At 49.6% G+C, this 17,831-nt stretch overlaps 1 protein-coding gene across 1 annotated transcript; it reads right to left on the reverse strand.

The window, feature by feature from the left end:
* Window positions 1-2,963: 2,963 nt before the first annotated feature.
* LOC127185453 (uncharacterized) lies at window positions 2,964-15,673 on the reverse strand. The gene is made up of 5 exons (XM_051141908.1): window positions 15,643-15,673; window positions 5,027-5,675; window positions 4,499-4,946; window positions 3,811-4,347; window positions 2,964-3,749 (listed from the first exon to the last, which is right to left on the reverse strand). The coding sequence occupies exons 1-5, from the start codon at window positions 15,671-15,673 to the stop codon at window positions 2,964-2,966; spliced, it is 2,451 nt and encodes an 816-aa protein (XP_050997865.1).
* Window positions 15,674-17,831: the final 2,158 nt, after the last annotated feature.

Raw genomic sequence — 17,831 nt, forward strand, 5'->3', positions numbered from 1 at the left:
TGCCAGCCAGCCCCAAGGACAGAGTGGCTCAACTGCCTACTTGGAGTCAGGGACCCAGATGAAGATCTCAGTCTGTCTCACCCGAAGGGCACAGGCTGAAAGGTGGCTGCCAAATGGTCTCTGCTGCTCAGCATGGGGCAGGACTGATGGCTTCTTTCTCCCAAGTTTCACTAGTAGTCCATGTATGTATGTTTGAATCCAGTGTGTGTGCCTGTGTGCAAAGGTGTGTGATGGGAATGGAGCCGCTGGGTAGAGAGAGGAGCTCATGGGAATCTCCTCCTTTCCAAGGATCATGGACTACTGAGAGAAACAAGTTTGAAGTCTGACCACCCTTCCTCTTAGACCTCCCGCTACAGGGAAACACCTTTTTGCCCCAGCCTAGGCATGGGCTATGGTGTAAGGTCAGAGGTCCTGACATTGGGCTGGACTCTGGGCCCAGTGGTGTCACACAGGAGAGGGGCAGAACTAGGACTCAGCTTTGTGTCCCTGTCACATCATGGCCCTGAGCAGTCTGTGAGCTTCTGCTTTCCCCGCCCCCTTGGCTACTTTTGTTCCTTCATGGTGTCCTCACTGTGTGACAGGGTGGTGGAACACTTCATTTGCAGGCAGCAGAGCTTCAGTGAATTCAGAGACTTGACCTGGATGACCTTACATTTCCATGTGTGATGGACTATGCATGGCCAGCACTGTCTGGTCAGAGATGCAGCTTCTGATGTTGTCACATGTTGCTCTCTCCCAAAGTTAAAATAAAACCCCCGAGTTCTGTACACCAAGCACTGCCTGGCTGCTTCCTGTTTCTGCTGAGTGCAGAAATGGGTGTGACATGGGACAGCAAGCTCTAAGCCAAGAGGGCCATCCAGAGTAGAGCAGGGAAGTTCTCCTCCTTCAGAACCTCCTTCCAGACCACCCTTGACAGGACCACCACCCTTTGCTCCTCGCCTCCAAGCTGAATGGGCAACAGTCGAGCAGGTCCGGAAGGCTCGAGTTGGTCTCATTTACACTGCTCAGAGATAGGTGAATCAAAGTCTTCTTTTTCATTCTAAGGTCTTGAATTATATGTGTAATTCAAGTTGATACTAGGTATTATTTCAATCTTCTTGTATTTGTTGAGGCTTGCTTTGTGACCTACTATATGGTCAATTCTGGAGAAGGTTCTGTGAGGTGCGGAGAAGAAGGTATAATATCTTGTGTTTGGGTGAAAAGTTCTGTAGATATCTGTTAGGTCCATTTGACTCATAACATCTGTTAGTGTCATTATTTCTTGGTTTAGCTTCTGTTTCATTGACCTACCTTTTGGTGAAAGAGGCGTGTTGAGTAAGGGGAAATGAGATAGCTCTCTGCAGGGCACACTGTGCAGTCCAGAGACCTCCCTGCAGTTGTGAATGGTAAAGTCCTCAGTGCCTTTTGGTAGGCAGCTTGCTAGGGACTCCTGAGACGATGACCCACCCACCAGGTGCCGGAGCTAGATGTTGTGCAATGTGAGGACAGGAAAAAACAGCCAGAGGCTCCAAAGCAGGAGAGAAAGAGATAGAAGGAACATGGCCAGCAGACTGGACTTTGCCAAGGTTATCTGCAAAAGGGGAGAAGAAGAGAGAATAGAGAACAGAGAAAATATGTATAGAGAAGCAGGAGAAGAGCAGAGAGGAGAGAGAGAGAGAGAGAGAGAGAGAGAGAGAGAGAGAGAGAGAGAGAGGAGTGGGGGGAGGGAGGGAGAGAGAAGCCCTTGAGCTGGAGGCAGAGTAAGGTGGGGGAAGTTGTGAGAAGGGCTTGGATGCTAGCATCTACTTGGAATGTGTACCAAGTACTTGAGATACCCGCACACATTTTGTGATACCAGCACACACTTTGCATACACTTTGTATGCTGGTAGGGGGTCACAGGTCCTGGCTGCCAGACATAAGGGAATGACTCATCTTGCCAGAGGGGAACTGGCTTCACCAGTTCCTGAGGAATGCTGGATTTTATCTAACCCACAGAAATCTTCCCATGCTATTGGTTGAGCTCACTTCCGGATATTTGGACAGCCTTTTAGGGTATGGGCTATTGAAGTTGCCTTTGGACCTGAAAGATGCTTCTCATGGCTCTCTTCTCTCAGAGCTCCGTGCAATGCTGAGGGGTTACCTGAGAAGCCAGGAACCCTAGGGCTGAAGTAAGGTGGAACTGGCCAGAGGACAGGAGATTCAGTGGGAAAGGGGCTTGAGGGAGGTCAGAGAGCAGGGCTGTAAAGAGACTCCCTTGTGAGGGACAGAGGGCAGGGAAAGAAGCAGCAGGAAGGCAACAGACTGGGGAGGGGGCCAGGGGAAGAAAGAAAGCCTGTGAGACAGTTCTGAAGAGCACGTGAACTCAAACATGTTGTGGGAGACTGAAGGAAGTCAGGAAGATTTTCTGGGAAGGTTGAAACCCAAAGACCAGGGCAGGGGGCTCCGAGGTACTGTAAAGCAGAGCAGGAGGCTCCTGGGTACTGGAGGGAAAAGCAGGGGGACTTCAGGGTGCTATAGAGCAGAGCAGGAGGCTCCAGGGTATTGTAGAGGAGAACAGGGGGCTCTAAGGTACTGTAGAGCAGAGCAGGGGGCTCTGGGGTACTGTAGAGCAGAGCAGGCAGCTCCGGGGTACTGTAGAGAAGAGCAGGGGACTCCAGGGTACTGTAGAGGAGATCAGGAAGCTCCAGGGTACTGTAAAAAGAGCAGGGGGCTCCGGGGTACTGTAGAGCAGAGCAGGGGGCTCCGGGGTACTGTAGAGAAGAACAGGGGGCTCTAAGGTACTGTAGAGCAGAGCAGGGGGCTCCGGGGTACTGTAGAGCAGAGCAGGGGGCTCCGGGGTACTGTAGAGAAGAGCAGGGGACTCCAGGGTACTGTATAGCAGAATAGGGGGCTCTAAGGTACTGTAGAGCAGAGCAGGGGGCTCCGGGGTACTGTAGAGAAGAGCAGGGGACTCCAGGGTACTGTATAGCAGAATAGGGGGCTCTAAGGTACTGTAGAGAAGAGCAGGGGGCTCCAGGGTACTGTAGAGGAGATCAGGAAGCTCCAGGGTACTGTAAAAAGAGCAGGGGGCTCCGGGGTACTGTAGAGCAGAGCAGGGGGCTCCGGGGTACTGTAGAGAAGAACAGGGGGCTCTAAGGTACTGTAGAGCAGAGCAGGGGGCTCCGGGGTACTGTAGAGCAGAGCAGGGGGCTCCGGGGTACTGTAGAGAAGAGCAGGGGACTCCAGGGTACTGTATAGCAGAATAGGGGGCTCTAAGGTACTGTAGAGCAGAGCAGGGGGCTCCGGGGTACTGTAGAGAAGAGCAGGGGACTCCAGGGTACTGTATAGCAGAATAGGGGGCTCTAAGGTACTGTAGAGAAGAGCAGGGGGCTCCAGGGTGCTGTAGAGCAGAGCAGGCAGCTCTGGGGTACTGTAGAGAAGAACAGGGGACTCCAGGGTACTGTAGAGCAGAATAGGCGGCTCTAAGGTACTGTAGAGCAGAACAGGGGGCTCCGGGGTACTGTAGAGCAGAGCAGGGGGCTCAGGGGTACTGTAGAGAAGAGCAGGGGACTTCGGGGTACTGTAGAGCAGAATAGGGGCTCTAAGGTACTCTAGAGCAGAGCAGGGGGCTCCAGGGTACTGTAGAGCAGAGCAGGCAGCTCCGGGGTACTGTAGAGAAGAGCAGGGGGCTCTGGGGTACTGTAGAGCAGAACAGGGGGCTCTAAGGTACTGTAGAGCAGAGCAGGGGGCTCTGGGGTACTGTAGAGCAGAGCAGGCAGCTCCGGGATACTGTAGAGAAGAGCAGGGGACTCCAGGGTACTGTAGAGGAGATCAGGAAGCTCCAGGGTACTGTAAAAAGAGCAGGGGGCTCCGGGGTACTGTAAAGCAGAGCAGGGGGCTCCGGGGTATTGTAGAGAAGAACAGGGGGCTCTAAGGTACTGTAGAACAGAGCAGGGGGCTCCGGGGTACTGTAGAGCAGAGCAGGGGGCTCCGGGGTACTGTAGAGAAGAGCAGGGGACTCCAGGGTACTGTATAGCAGAATAGGGGGCTCTAAGGTACTGTAGAGCAGAGCAGGGGGCTCCAGGGTGCTGTAGAGCAGAGCAGGCAGCTCTGGGGTACTGTAGAGAAGAACAGGGGACTCCAGGGTACTGTAGAGCAGAATAGGCGGCTCTAAGGTACTGTAGAGCAGAACAGGGGGCTCCGGGGTACTGTAGAGCAGAGCAGGGGGCTCAGGGGTACTGTAGAGAAGAGCAGGGGACTTCGGGGTACTGTAGAGCAGAATAGGGGCTCTAAGGTACTCTAGAGCAGAGCAGGGGGCTCCAGGGTACTGTAGAGCAGAGCAGGCAGCTCCGGGGTACTGTAGAGAAGAGCAGGGGGCTCTGGGGTACTGTAGAGCAGAACAGGGGGCTCTAAGGTACTGTAGAGCAGAGCAGGGGGCTCTGGGGTACTGTAGAGCAGAGCAAGCAGTTCCGGGGTACTGTAGAGCAGAGCAGGGGACTCTAGGGTACTGTAGAGGAGATCAGGGAGCTCCAGGGTACTGTAAAAAGAGCAGGGGGCTCCAGGGTACTGTAGAGCAGATCAGGGGGTGCCAGGGTACTGTAGAGCAGAACAGGGGGCTCTAAGGTACTGTAGAGCAGAGCAGGGGGCTCAAAGGTACTGTAGAGCAGAGCAGGGGGCTCCGGGGTACTGTAGAGAAGAGCAGGGGACTCCGGGGTACTGTAGAGCAGAATAGGGGACTCTAAGGTACTGTAGAGAAGAGCAGGGGGCTCCAGGGTACTGTAGAGCAGAGCAGGCAGCTCCGGGGTACTGTAGAGAAGAGCAGGGGGCTCTGGGGTACTGTAGAGCAGAACAAGGGGCTCTAAGGTACTGTAGAGCAGAGCAGGGGGCTCTGGGTTACTGTAGAGCAGAGCAGGCAGTTCCGGGGTACTGTAGAGCAGAGCAGGGGACTCCAGGGTACTGTAGAGGAGATCAGGGGGCTCCAGGGTACTGTAAAAAGAGCAAGGGGCTCCGGGGTACTGTAGAGAAGAGCAGGGGGCTCCGGGGTACTGTAGAGAAGAGCAGGGGACTCCGGGGTACTGTAGAGCAGAATAGGGGACTCTAAGGTACTGTAGAGCAGAGCAGGGGGCTCCAGGGTACTGTAGAGCAGAGCAGGCAGCTTCGGGGTACTGTAGAGAAGAGCAGGGGGCTCTGGGGTACTGTAGAGCAGAACAAGGGGCTCTAAGGTACTGTAGAGCAGAGCAGGGGGCTCTGGGTTACTGTAGAGCAGAGCAGGCAGTTCCGGGGTACTGTAGAGCAGAGCAGGGGACTCCAGGGTACTGTAGAGGAGATCAGGGGGCTCCAGGGTACTGTAAAAAGAGCAAGGGGCTCCGGGGTACTGTAGAGAAGAGCAGGGGCCTCCGGCGGTACTGTAGAACAGAGTAGGGGTCTCCAGGGTGCTGTAGAGGAGGGCAGGGGGCTCTAGGATACTGTAGAGAAGATCAGGGTGCTCTGGGGGTACAGTAAAGAAGATCAGGGGGCTCCGGGGTACTGTAGAGAAGAGCAGGGGCTCGCAAGTACTGTAGATCTTGGCGATGGTAAAAATATCAGAAGAACAACAATCTGAAGAGATGCTCAAGAGTCTCCTGGTGTATAGTAGGAAGCTAGAGAGTACAAAAGCTTGGGAAGGCGGGCAGAAGAATGCACTAAAAGGTAAGTACTCGGGGGGAATATAAGATTCTGGGAACAAAGACAGAGGCTGAGACAACAGTAGGATGTGGGGAAAGCGATGCCAAAGACCCCAAAAAAGGCTGTGTTGTGAGGAGGATTGGAGACTAAAGGTACAGGCAGGAGGCTAAAGGTGACATCAGGGATGAAATGGGGTAGTTGGAGGAGGACTGGGGTCCCAGAAGAAGGTTATGATACTGAGGAACAGTTCCTAAGGCTCAGGAACTATATATATATATATATATTACCTGAGCTAGGATGAAAGGATTAGAAGAGGGTATGAATCTGCTGAACAGAGGAGGAGGCTCAAGGAGCATGTCCAAGCCTGGAGGACAGGGAGGCAGCAAGCAGAGCTGGCACAGTGTGATAGAGAGTGCAGATAGACAGGATTGAGGGCCATACTATCCTGGGAATGTGGTGTTTGGAGAGAAAATGTAGTGTTTAGAGAGGAATGTGGTGTTTGGAAAGCAAGAAGGAACACTGAAACAGGTAGGCTGGGAAGAAGCTAGCAGGGTCTAAGGGCTCGGGGCGGGCAAAGGTTACACAACAGGCTAAAGCAGTAGGCTGAAGGGGAGAGTGGGAGGCGCGAAGGGAGGGGAAAGATAGAAAAGGGCAGAAGGATAGGGAGGTGTCAGGAAGCCGCTAAGGAACGCAGCAGCTCTCACAGCAGCTCTGGTAAGAGGAATAACCGGGGCTTGTGAGGGGCAGCCTGCTGATGAGGAAGGCAGAGAAGCATGGCAGGTATAAGGCTGGGTTAGAGTGGGAATAAGAGGCCTGGAGGAAGGGGGAAAGAAGGCTGAAACTGAAGGCTAGGTACAGGGGACAGCAGGAGGCTGGGAAGGGGCTGGGGAGAGTTCGGGGTGGGAGGGGGCTCAGAAGGCTGGGGAGAACAAAGGCTGTAGAGAAGGAAGTGTGGATGAGGAGGGCAGACAGGGGAAGGCTGTGAGAGGCAGGTGACTAGGCAGGGAAAGAGGAGACTCGTAGGGTGGAGTAAACTAAGCCTAAGGCTGTGAGGACAGTCCGTGTGTGGCAGGAGAAGGACACGTGATGTGTGAGGAGAGCAGAAGGCTCAGGGGGAGTTATGATGCTATGGGAAGATATAAGTTTACTGGGGAAGGCATGCGGGTTAGAGGGAGGGAGAGAGACTGGAAAAGCCGAAGGCTGAATCGGTGTGCAGGAGGCTGGGGAGTAGCAGGGGTATGATTGGAGTCTGAGGAAGGGCTGGAGTATGGGGAGGCACCTAAATGACAGCAGACGGCTGGAGGTGGGGGGCAGAGACAAAGTACAAAGGTGGCCTGTGGCCAGAGGCTCAGTGAAGTATGAGGGTCTGGGCGATCCGGAAGACTAAGGAAGAGGGCAGTGGGCTCAGGAGGAAGACAGAAAAGAACCAGGTGGCTAAAGGAAGACGGAAGGTTAGAGGAAGATAGATGGCTTAAGGAGGGCAGATAGCTGGGGAACAAGACTGGAGGCAAGGGAGGGGGTAGGACAGTTTGCATCCAGACAAGGACAAGAGGCTGGGGGAGAGGAGGCTTCAGGGGAGGGCAGAATTTAGGGGACAAGGACAACAAGGCTCCTCAAAAGGAGGGTAGGACACTACAGGAGCTCGGGCGGTTCTCCTGTAGGATAAGAAGCTGAGGAGAAAGGTCAGATGTTCAAGAAATGGTAGGGAAACTGGGAGCTAGGCACTAGGTGGTGGTGGGGGACATAAAAAAGGATGAGAGGGTTGAGGTAGACAGGAGGGCAGGAGGTTGAGGGGAAGAGGACTCCTGGAAGGCGGGGGATGGGCAGAATGACAAGAATCTCAGGAGGCCGATGGAGCTCTGACAACGCCCAGAGCTATGGTAATAGGTCAAAGGCTGGGGAGGAGGCTAGGAGATCTTAGGAGATTCTGGAAAGGCACAAGCCTAGGGAGGAGGAGAGGAGGCTAGGTAGAATGGGGGTGGTGGAAAGATATTAGATAGAATGGTGGGAGACTCAGGTAGGGAGGAATTGGCTGTTCAAGACCAAAGCTGGAGAGGCAGGGTAGAGACTGGGGGATGGACAGGCAGGTTGAGTAAAGACAGAGGCTAGAGTAGGCAGATAGCTCAAGGGTAAGCAAGAGGCTAGGACAGAGGGCCCAATGGAATTTAGGAGGGAGGCTGTAGGAAAAATAAGGGTAAGAGCCTGGGTAGAGGGCCTGATGCTGAGAGGGGGTAGGAGGTTGGCAGAGGACAGGATGGTAAGGATGAAGGCAAGAGTTAGGGAGAGGGATAAAAGTACAGAAAGGGAGCAAGGCTGAGCAGGTGATCAGGAAGAGGGGTATATCAGCAGGCTAAGGGGAAGATGCTGGAGATGAGGACAGAGTCTAAGGAGGATGGTATGGCAGGAGACTAAAGGACGGTCCATGGGTGAGGAGCAGTGCAACAGGCTCGTGGAGAAGGACTAAGAAGCAGAGAAGGCAGAAGTGAGGGGTGAGTAGATGAGAGCAGAATGATGGAGGTGAGGAGAGAACGACCTGGAGGAAGACAGGAGGGCCAAAAGGAAGAAAAGTGAGTCAAGGACAAGTTCTGAGGGAGGGAGGTCGTGAGGAGGATAGCATGCTGCTCGGGGGGGGGGGCATGAAGCTGGGAGAAGAAAGAAGGAGGATGGCGAGAAGCATAAGAAATTGTGAGGGTATCTAGGATGAGTCGCTGCAGGGCAGGAGGCAGAGGCTAGCCAAAGGGCTGGGAGGACACAGAAGGCTATGGAGGAGGACATATGGAAATGAGAAGATCCTGAGGTGAAAGGAGAAGGTGGGAGTGTGGAGTGAAAGGCATGAGGCTCAAGATGGGGGTAGAAGGTTGGTGGGGGCCAGAAAGCTCTGGAAGAGCTGAAGGACACTAGGGCATGAAAGAAGACTCAAGGTCTGAGAAGAGAACAAAAGGCTCAGGGACAGAGTAGAGGTAAGAGGAAGAAGCCAGATTCTGGAGGGTAGTAAAGAATAGAGGTAGCTTAGAGGAGAGTTAGAAGGATGGGGATGGAAAGATGGAGGTGAGGAAAAGATGCTGGAGGTGACAGGGTACTAGGAAGAAGAGACAAAAGGAGATGCCAGGAGACAAACCAGGAAGTTATTAGTAAGGAAACTAGGAACACTATTATAAGACTAGAGAAATCCTGGCAGGAGGTGAACTGTTTGTTATATCTGACTAGTGAGTTGGGAGTACAGGCACTGGAAATGGAGAAATCTGGGGGAAAGAAGCCCCTAGGGAAGTCTTAAAGGCTATGGAGGTACACAAATGTTGTGCAGGAAGATAAGGATGTTCAGGGTGATGGTATAAAGTTCCAGGGGGTCCCCAGAGACACAGGGAGGTGAGTAGACTGGGGATGGTATCATAAGGAATGGAGTCTGAGAATGAGGGCCTAATGCCCCAGGACAATATGAGACTCTGGGACAAGAGAAGGATGAGGCTGGTGTCTTAAAAGAAAAGGGAAAGAGGTCATGAGAAGCACAAGACAGGGTTAGGAGGATGGTGGATGGTGAAGAGGAGGGCAGAAGATACAATGGGATTGCTGGAAACTAAGAGGGAATGCAGGAAGGATGGGGTGAGCTGACTTCATGGGTAGAGCCCAGATGTGGAAAGTGAGGGCCAAAGTCCAGAAGACTGGAAATGCTAGTCCCAGGGATAGGGAGAGGGAGAGGGGAGTCTTCTGCAGCTGAAAAGTTTGATAAGAGGGAAGTGTGTTCCCAGAAAGAGGAGGGCACTGGGGTCTAGAAGCACTCCTAGGGTGTCTAAGAATCTGAGTACAGAGCCAGAAAGGTGCGGTTGAAACTTAGCAGATAGAGAACAGAAAGATAGCTTGTTGGCCAGATAGGACAGTGTAGGTGACTGGATAAAGGGCAAAGCCTGGGTTCAGAGGTCAGGAACTCAGGGAGGGGGCAGGGAAAGGCAGTGGCTAGAGAGGAAAACAGGAGTCTCAGAAATTCTGGATCATAGACTGAGGTAAAGGAGAAATCTAGGTGTCAGGGCTGTGTAGGGGAACTGGAAAGGACTGGAGAGCTGTGAGAGGATGGCAAGTCTGTGCAAGAGGACAGGAGGCTCAGGATGTGCCTAGAAGATAGAGGAAATCAGGACTTTGGAGAGAGGGCAGTAGACAAGGAGGATGATGGGATGGCGAGTTGATAGGCCAGGTGTAGAGGGCTAGTCTCTGGGATGTTAGGGGTCACTGTGTGGAAGCACAGGCCTTTGACATGAGTGTGGAAATATGGGGAAAATTCAGAGACTGTCCTGGGACATAGTGCTCCTGAGGGCAGGGTACACACCAGGAGCAAGAAAGACTGGGGATTGCGTCAGGAGGTTCGCGGAGACAGGAGGCTAGATGGGCTAAGAAGAGCAGGGAGGAGGACAGGGGCCAGGAGGAGAACAGAGGCTATGGTGAGAGTAGGAGTCTAAGGGGGGAGCTGAGTCCTGAGGAGGAAGGCTGCATGCTTGGCAGCATGGCGGGAAGACAGGGATAGAGCAGAGAGGAGAGGCAGTGAAGGGATTGGAGTGAGTAACAACAGGGGAGTTTATGTGTTGTATTAGGAACATAGGAATCTGAGAGCAAGACAAGATGGATGCTGGAGAGAGGATTATGAACCAGGGAGGGTAGGCAGAATTGGATTTGAATAAAGATGAAAGATAAAGAAGAGTGATGTCAAGGGTCCCTGTGTGCAGAAAGAGTCAAAACCTTGGATGGACAGGAAGGCTGAGAAATGGCCAGCTTGCACTCTGCAGGAGGGGAAGTGGCTCATATATATGGCAAGGTGGCTGGAAGGAACAGCAAGCTAGGCAGGAAGACAAGGAGATGTGCAGGTAATCAGGAGTCAATGTGGGAGGCAAGGCAAGTGGGGATGCAGATAGGAGAATGAAGAATGTGATGTGAGGCCTGGGCTTGACTGGAGGTTTGGGAGATCAGGGTGAAGAGGTGAAGAGTGTAAAAGAAGATATGGATCATGTAGGGAAGAAGGCTCATAGAAAAGTAGGAGCCTGCTGCACATAACTGGTCTGGAAAATAGTCTCACAGTAGCATAGAGAAACCCTTTCTTGAAAAACAGAAAAAAGGAAGAGGAGGAGGAGGAGGAGGAAAGGTAAAACGGATAAGGAGGGAACAGGAAGAAATATGGAAGAGAAAAAAGAGGGAAAAGGAAGCAAGAAAAAGATGGGAATAAGAGAAAAGAGGTGAGAGTAAGGGAAGAGGAGAGATGGAAGAGAAAACATGAAAGAATTGGAGGGGGAGAGAAAAGAGAAGAGGAAGGAAGGGCAAAAGAGAAATATAGAAAGGAGAGAAATGTAGAAAGACAGGAAAAGAAGAAAGGGGGAGGTTATAGGGAAGAGGTAAGAATAGGTAGGAGGGACTAGAATAAAAGGATGAGGAGAGAAGAGGAAAAAAGAGGGATGAATGAAGAGGTGTGAGGAAAAGCAGGGAAAAGGGAAGAAGAGGGAATAGGAAATAGAAGAGAAGTATGACTATAAGGGAGAATGGAAGAGAAGGGAGACAGGAAAAGGAGGAAAGTGAGAGTGGAGGGAAGTGAGAAGAGGAAAGAGGGAACAGGACTGAGGCAAAAAGAGGGAGATTAAGGTAGGAAGAGGAGGGAGGAGAGAATGGGTGGGAAGAGGAAAAGGAGGGAAGGGAAATGAGAGGAAGCAAGAAAGAAGAGGGAAGAGAAGAAAAGATTGGGAAGGAGGAAAGGGGAGAGAAGTAAATATATAATAGATGGAAGAAGAAAAGAAGGAAAATGGAAGAGTAGAGAAGATGGATGAGGAAGAGAGAGAGAAGAGGAAGAAGAATAAAAAATAGGGAGAATGGAAAATAAAGGAGAAGAGAAGGGAAGAGAAGAGGAGAGTAATGGAAGAAGAAAAAAGGAGGGTAGAAGAGGAAGTAGTACAATGAAAAAAAGAGGAAAGAAGATTGAAAAACTAACAGTGATGACCAAAGAGGCAAGAAGAAACAAGAGAATAATGGAGCAAGGATAGAAGATGAAAAAGAAAGAAAGAGACAGAGAAAAAAATAGAAGTGGGAAGTGGAAAGGTGAGAGAAAAGGGAAGATAATGAAAGATGGAATCAAAGTGAGAAGGGAATGAGGATGTGAAAGGAATAAGAAACAGGAGGGAGTAGAGAAGAGAGGTGGAGTGGGAAGGGGACTGAGGAGGCAAGTAATGAAAAAAGAGAAGGGGAAGGAAAAATGAAGTCGATGAAAGGACAGAGAAGGAAGGAGGAGGTTATAGGGACAAGAATGTAAAGAAGGGATCAGGGAAGATGAGGAAAAGGAGGGAGCAATTATGAAGAGGGAAGAGGAGAGAGAAAAGAAAAGAGTAGAGGGTGGAAGTTCAAAGTAGACGATAGTGTAAAGTGGAAGGAGGAGGGAATAGAATGGAAGAAAGAAGAAGAGGGAGTGAGGAAATAAAGAAAGTGAAAAATGGAGGAAAGTGGAAAGGAGAAGGGAAGGGGGAAGGGAAAGAGGCAAGTAAGGTGAAGGAAGAGAAAGGAAGAGGGAAAAGAAGGGAAGAGGAAGCATGAAAGAAGAGGGGAGAAGGGGGTTGGGAGGAAATAACAGGGAAGATGGAAAGGAAAGGAGGAAAGTGCAGGGCTGAAGGAAAAGGAGGGAAGTTGAAGGGGTAGAGAATAGGAGGGATGATAAAAGAGGATGGAAGAGGACATGAGTGGGATGATGAGGAAAAAGGAGGGAAAAGAGAAGAGGAGGGTGAAAGAGGAGGAAAAAGATGAGCAAGGAGGAAAGATGAGAGAGGAGAGAGGGAAAGGGAGTAAAGAAGAGGAAGAAAAATGGAAGTAGAGGGAAGGGGAAGGAATATGAAAAAAGAGGAAAGACATTGTAGAGGAACAAGAAGGGAAGAAGAAGAAAGAAGATTCAGGAAGATGGAAGTTGAACAGTGAAGGAGGATGAAAGAGTTCGGAAGAGGAAATGGGAGAAAGGAGGGAAGAGGAGATGATTGAAGTGGAGGAAAAACAAAAGAAAAGGTAAGAGGGATGAAAAGAGAAAGTGACAGAAGACGGAAGAAAAGAGATGGGGAAAAAGAAAGAGAGAAGACGAAGGAACAGAAAAGAGAAAAGATGGTGAAAATGAAAATGGAGGGAGGCAGAAAGAGGGAAAAGGTGGAAAAATGAGGTGGGAGGAGGGACAAGGGAAGTGTTTGGAGGACAAGAGCAGGAAAGAAGAAGGAAGAAGAGAGAGGAAGAATGGCAAAGGTGGAAAGAACAGGGAAGAGAGAAGAGAATGTTAGAGGACAAAGGAGGGAAGAAAAAGGTATGATGGGAAAGGAATCAATAGTGAAGATGAGGGAAGAGGGATAAAAAGGAAGAAGGAAAATTATGGAAAAAGGAAGAAGAGGGATGAGGGAAGAGCAGAGAACAATGAAGAAGAGGAAAGAGGGAAGGGAGATGAAGAGGGAGGACAAGAGAGGAGGAAAAAGGAAGGAAGAGGAGGGAAGAAGAAAGAGGAAGAAGAAAGGGAAGGGAGGAGAGAAGAAGACAAATTAGTGAAGAAGAGAGAAAAGAGATATAAAAGAGGAAAGAGGGGAAAGAGAAAGGAACAGGAAGAAAAAAGAAGAAAGTGGAGAAAAGAGGTAAGGAAGAGGAGATAAGTGAAGGAGATAGGGAAGTGAGGTTAGGAAGGATGAGGAGGAAAGTAGAGGCCAAGGAAAGACAAAGGAAAAGGGAAGGGAAAAAAGAAAAGAGAGAAAGGGTTATAGAAGGGAAGTGGAAGAAGAGATAATAGGAAGGAAGAGAATAAAATGAGGGAAGGAGGAAAACGGAAGTGGAAAAGGAGGGAAGGAGAGGCAAAAGAGAAGAGAAAGGAAGAAGGAAGAGGAGGAAGTAAAAAAAGAGAAGAGGAGGGAAAGTTATGAGAAGGGAAGAGGAGAAATAAGAAGAAAGAAAGAGTATGGAGGAGGGAGGAGAAGGAAGAAGAATGTAGACATAAGACAAAGAAAGAAGGAAAAGGAGTGAAGAGTTAAGGAGCAGGAAAAGGAACAAAGACAGGATGAAAGATGAGAGAGGAAAGAGGATGTCTGAGGGAATAGAAAGTATAAGGTGAGATTAGGAAAGAACAAAGTGGAGGGAAGTGGGAAGAGAAGGAAGGAGAGAAGAAGGAAGTGGAGGAAGATGAGAAATGAAGGGAAGAGGAGAGTGTTGGGGTAAGGGAAGATGAAGGAGGAGGGATCAAAATTGAGAGAGCAATTAGAGGATGAAGAGAACAGGAGGAAATAAATGAGGAGAGAAAAAGGAAGAGGAGGAAGCAGGAAAGAAGAGGGAAGAGTAGGGATAAAAGAAGAGGGCAGATAGAAGAAGACAGAAAGAGGAAGAAAAGGAGGAATAAAAAAGAGAAAAGGAGGTAGGAGGGAAGAATAAGAAAGAGGAAAAAGCAAGGAAAAGGAACAAGAAGGGAAGGGGAAGGAAGAAGAGGGATGAAGGGAGAAGAGTTAAGAGGGAAAGAAGGAGAGAAGAGGAAGGGAGATCAAAGTGAAAGGAGGAAAGAAGCCAGGCAGTGAGGTGGCACAAACCTGTAATCTCAGCACTTGGGAGGCAGAAGCAGGTGGATCTCTTTGAGTTTGAGGCCAGCCTGGTCTACAAAGTGAATCCACAACACCCAGGGCTATTACACAGAGAAACCTTGTCTGAAAAAACCAAAGAAAGAAAGAAAGGAAGGAAGGAAGGAAGGAAGAAAGAAAGAAAGAAAGAAAGTAATGATGAGTGAAGTGAAGGGAGAAGAGAAAGGGAGAGAATGGAGGGAGAAGGGAATATGAGGTAGGAGGGAGAATAGTGAAGAAGCAGAGAGAACGGGGAAGATGAGTGAGGAAGGAAGAAAGGAAGGAAGGAAGAGTGAAGAGGAGTTAAGATGGAAGAGGAAGAAAGAGGAAAGGAGGGAGGGAGTGAAGGTGGAAGAGGATGCATAATAGACAAAAGAAAAGAACAAGAAGAAGATGAGAGAAGAGGAGGGAAGTGAGAAGGGGAAGGAGTAGGAAGAAAATAAAAAGGTATCAGGCGCTGTGGTGCATCCTATAATCCCAGTAGTCTAGGAGGCAGAGGCAGGTGGATCTCTGTGAGTTTGAGGCCAGACTGGTCTACAAAGTGAGACCAGCACAGCCAAGGCTACACAGAGAAACCCTGTCTCAGAAAAAGAAGAGGGAAAGTGATTGAAAGGAAAAATGGCAAAGGGGAAGATGAGGAAAGAGAAGGGCAGAGGGTGAAGAAAGGAAAAGGAGATAAGAACTATGAGAAGAGAAAATGAGGTAAAGTAAAGGAAGAAAAGGGAGAGGGAATAAAGAAGAGAGAGGGAATTGTTGGAAATAAGGAAGAGTGGGGTGAAGAGGAGGGAAGAGGGAAGATGGAAAAGGAAAAATTAGTGAGGAGGGAAGAGAGAAAGTGAAAAGGGGAAAAAGAGAGGGAAGAAGGAAAATGGAGAAAAAGGAAGAAAGTAAAGGAGAGAGAAAGAAGCAAGAAAGTAGAGGGACTAAAGAGGAAAGAGAAGAAAGGAGAATGGCGGAGAGAAGAAGGAAGAAAAGGTAAGATGGAATAAGAAGGAGGAGGAAATGGGAAGGTGAGGGAGAGGGGATTTGGTACAGGGAGAAGAAAGGATAAAAGAGGAGGCAAAATTAGAAATGACATTGTATATTAAGTCCGCGTCGGTCTCCTCGGCCCCTCCCCTCCTTCCACCTCGCCCGTTCTATAACTCCGCTTTCCTTCCGCCTTCTTTTCCTCTGCGTTCCTTCGTTTCCTCTTCACTCGTTTCCGAGTGTCCTCATAACCCCGCTATTCCTTCTTTTCCTCTTTACTCTTCTGTCTCTCCTATTGCCCTTCCTCTTCCCTTCCTCCTTTCCCCGTTCTTTTTTCTTCTGCTCCGCGCCCATTCTTTTCGCTCTTTCCTCTGTCGTTTTTCTTTCCGTTCCTTGATCCCCCCTATTTCCTCGTGTTCTTTCCTTCTTTTCCTTAGTGCCTTCCTATCAGTGATTCCTCTTCTCCTTACCCTCTTCGCTTACGCAGCCCTCGTTCCTCATGACCCCTCCTCCAATTCGTTACCCCTTCCCCCTTATTGCCTTCCTTTTCTTTCTTCTTGACTGCGCGTTTTTGTCGCCCCTCCCCCCTCGTTTTTTTCTTTTCACCTGTTGTCTACTTACCCCCCCACTTCTTCGTTTTCATTTCCTCTTTCCCATTTCCGTTTGCTCGTCGGCCCGCTCCCCTCGCTCAGGCCCACGCTTCATCTTCCTCTTCCTCCCCGTCTTTTCTCACTTCGCCCCATATGATTCCCCTTCCGCCCACGACGCTGACCCTTCTCCCTTCTACCCCCCTTTCCCTTCTTTCATCTTCCTTCCTCTTCACTCCTATGTTTCTCCACCTTCCATTCTCAGTTTCCTCCCCATCTCTCGCCTTCCTTACTCTCACCTCTTTCTCTTTCCCATCCATTTTATTCACTTCGAATGTCCTTTCCTCCACCTTTTTTTCTTCCATCTTTCTTCCTCCCATTTCTGATCTCCCTTCCTCTTCCATCTTCCCTTGCCCCTCGTCTTGCCCCCTCCCTTCTACTCGCCTCTCTCTTTCTTTCCGCCTCGCTCCCACTCATCCCTGCCCTTCGGCTCTTTCCCACCGTTTTTACCCTCCTTTCCTTCCTTCTCCCTCCGTGGTTGAGGCAGGTGTATATCTGTGAGTTCAAGGCCAGCCTGGTCTACAAAGTAAGTCCAGGACAGCCAAGGGTACACAGAGAAACCCTGCCTCAAAAAAAAAAAAAAGAAGAAAGAAAGAAGGAAAAATAAAGAAAAGAAAGGGAAGGAGGGGAAGAGGGAAGAGGAGAGTGTAAAAAGAGCAGGAAAGATGAATGAGTAGAAAAGAGGAAGGAAGCATGAAAAGAGAATGAGAGAAGAGGAGAGAGGAATGAAGGAGAAGGACAGAAGAGGAAAGAAAAGAGTAGGCAAGGGAGGAGGAATAGGAAATAGAAGAGTGAAAAACATAAGGAAGAAGAGGAAAGAGCAGGTAAGAGGGGCTGGGATGGAGGAACTAGAATGACAGAGTACAGGGGGGAATGAGGAGGGACAAGAATTGTGGATATGAGGCAGATTAGAAAGTAAGCAAGAGGAAAGAAGGAATAAAAAGGAGGTCTGAAGAGAAGAGAGGAGGGAAAAGAGGAAGAGGTGGAAAGGAAGGATGCTGAAGGTGGAGGGAGGAGGAAATAAGAGTGAAGGAGGAAGAGGATTGAGGAAGAAAAAGGAGGAAGGAGAAAATTGGAGGCAAGAGAAATGCAGAGTGAAAAGGAAAGGAGAAAAGAGACTAGGAGGTGGATGAAGAAGGATGGGAGAAGAGGAAGGAAGGGAGAAAGAAGAAAAAGGAGGGAGGAGAAAAGAGAGAAATGGAGGAAAAGAGGAAGAGGAGGGTAAAGTTATGAAGGAAGGGGAGGGAGGTGAGGAGGAATAAACAAGGTAAAAAGAGGAGAGACTATGACAGAAGAGAAAGTAAGAGGAAAAGAGTGAGAATGGAAAAAGGGTGGAGGAGGATAGAGAAGAGAAGGGAAGACAAAACTGGAGATCCAGGGATGATCATGAAATAAGAACAGGATAGAAAAAGAGGGATGTCTGAAGAGAAGCAGACTGGAAGTGGGAAGGGGATAAGTGATACGGAAAGTGGGGGGAGGGTGAAGGAAGGAAGAGGAATGAAGAAGGAAGTGGAGGGAGGAGAGAACAGGAGGGAACAGGAATGAGAAAGAAAGGAGAAGAAGAAAAGAGAAGGGAAGAAGGAAGAGAAGAAAGCATGGAAGAGGAGGGAGAAAGAAAAAAGAGTTAACATAAGGGAAGAGCCACAAGAAGAAAAGAGGAAAGAAGGAAAAGAAGGGAAGATGGAAAAAGAGGGAGGAGGAGAGTTAAGGAAGAATGAAGACTGATAGGGAAGAGGAAAAAATAAGGAAGATGAGGAAAGAGGAAAAACAGAAAAAAAAAGAATAAGAGGGAGGACAAAAGATGGAAGAGAATGGAACACAAAATGGGAAGGGAGAGGGAAGAGGACAGAAAAGGAAAAAGGAGTCAGGACAGAAGAAGAGGGAAGAAGAGACATTAGGAGAGAAGTAAAGGGAAAAGCAAAGGAGATGGAGGAGGAAAGGAAGTAGAGAAGGGAAGTGTGAAAGAGAAAGGAGCAACAAACAGGAGGGGAAACCAGAGAGATTAGAATAGG

Source organism: Acomys russatus, chromosome X, assembly GCF_903995435.1.
Source record: "Acomys russatus chromosome X, mAcoRus1.1, whole genome shotgun sequence".
NCBI classification, from domain to species: Eukaryota; Metazoa; Chordata; class Mammalia; order Rodentia; family Muridae; genus Acomys; species Acomys russatus.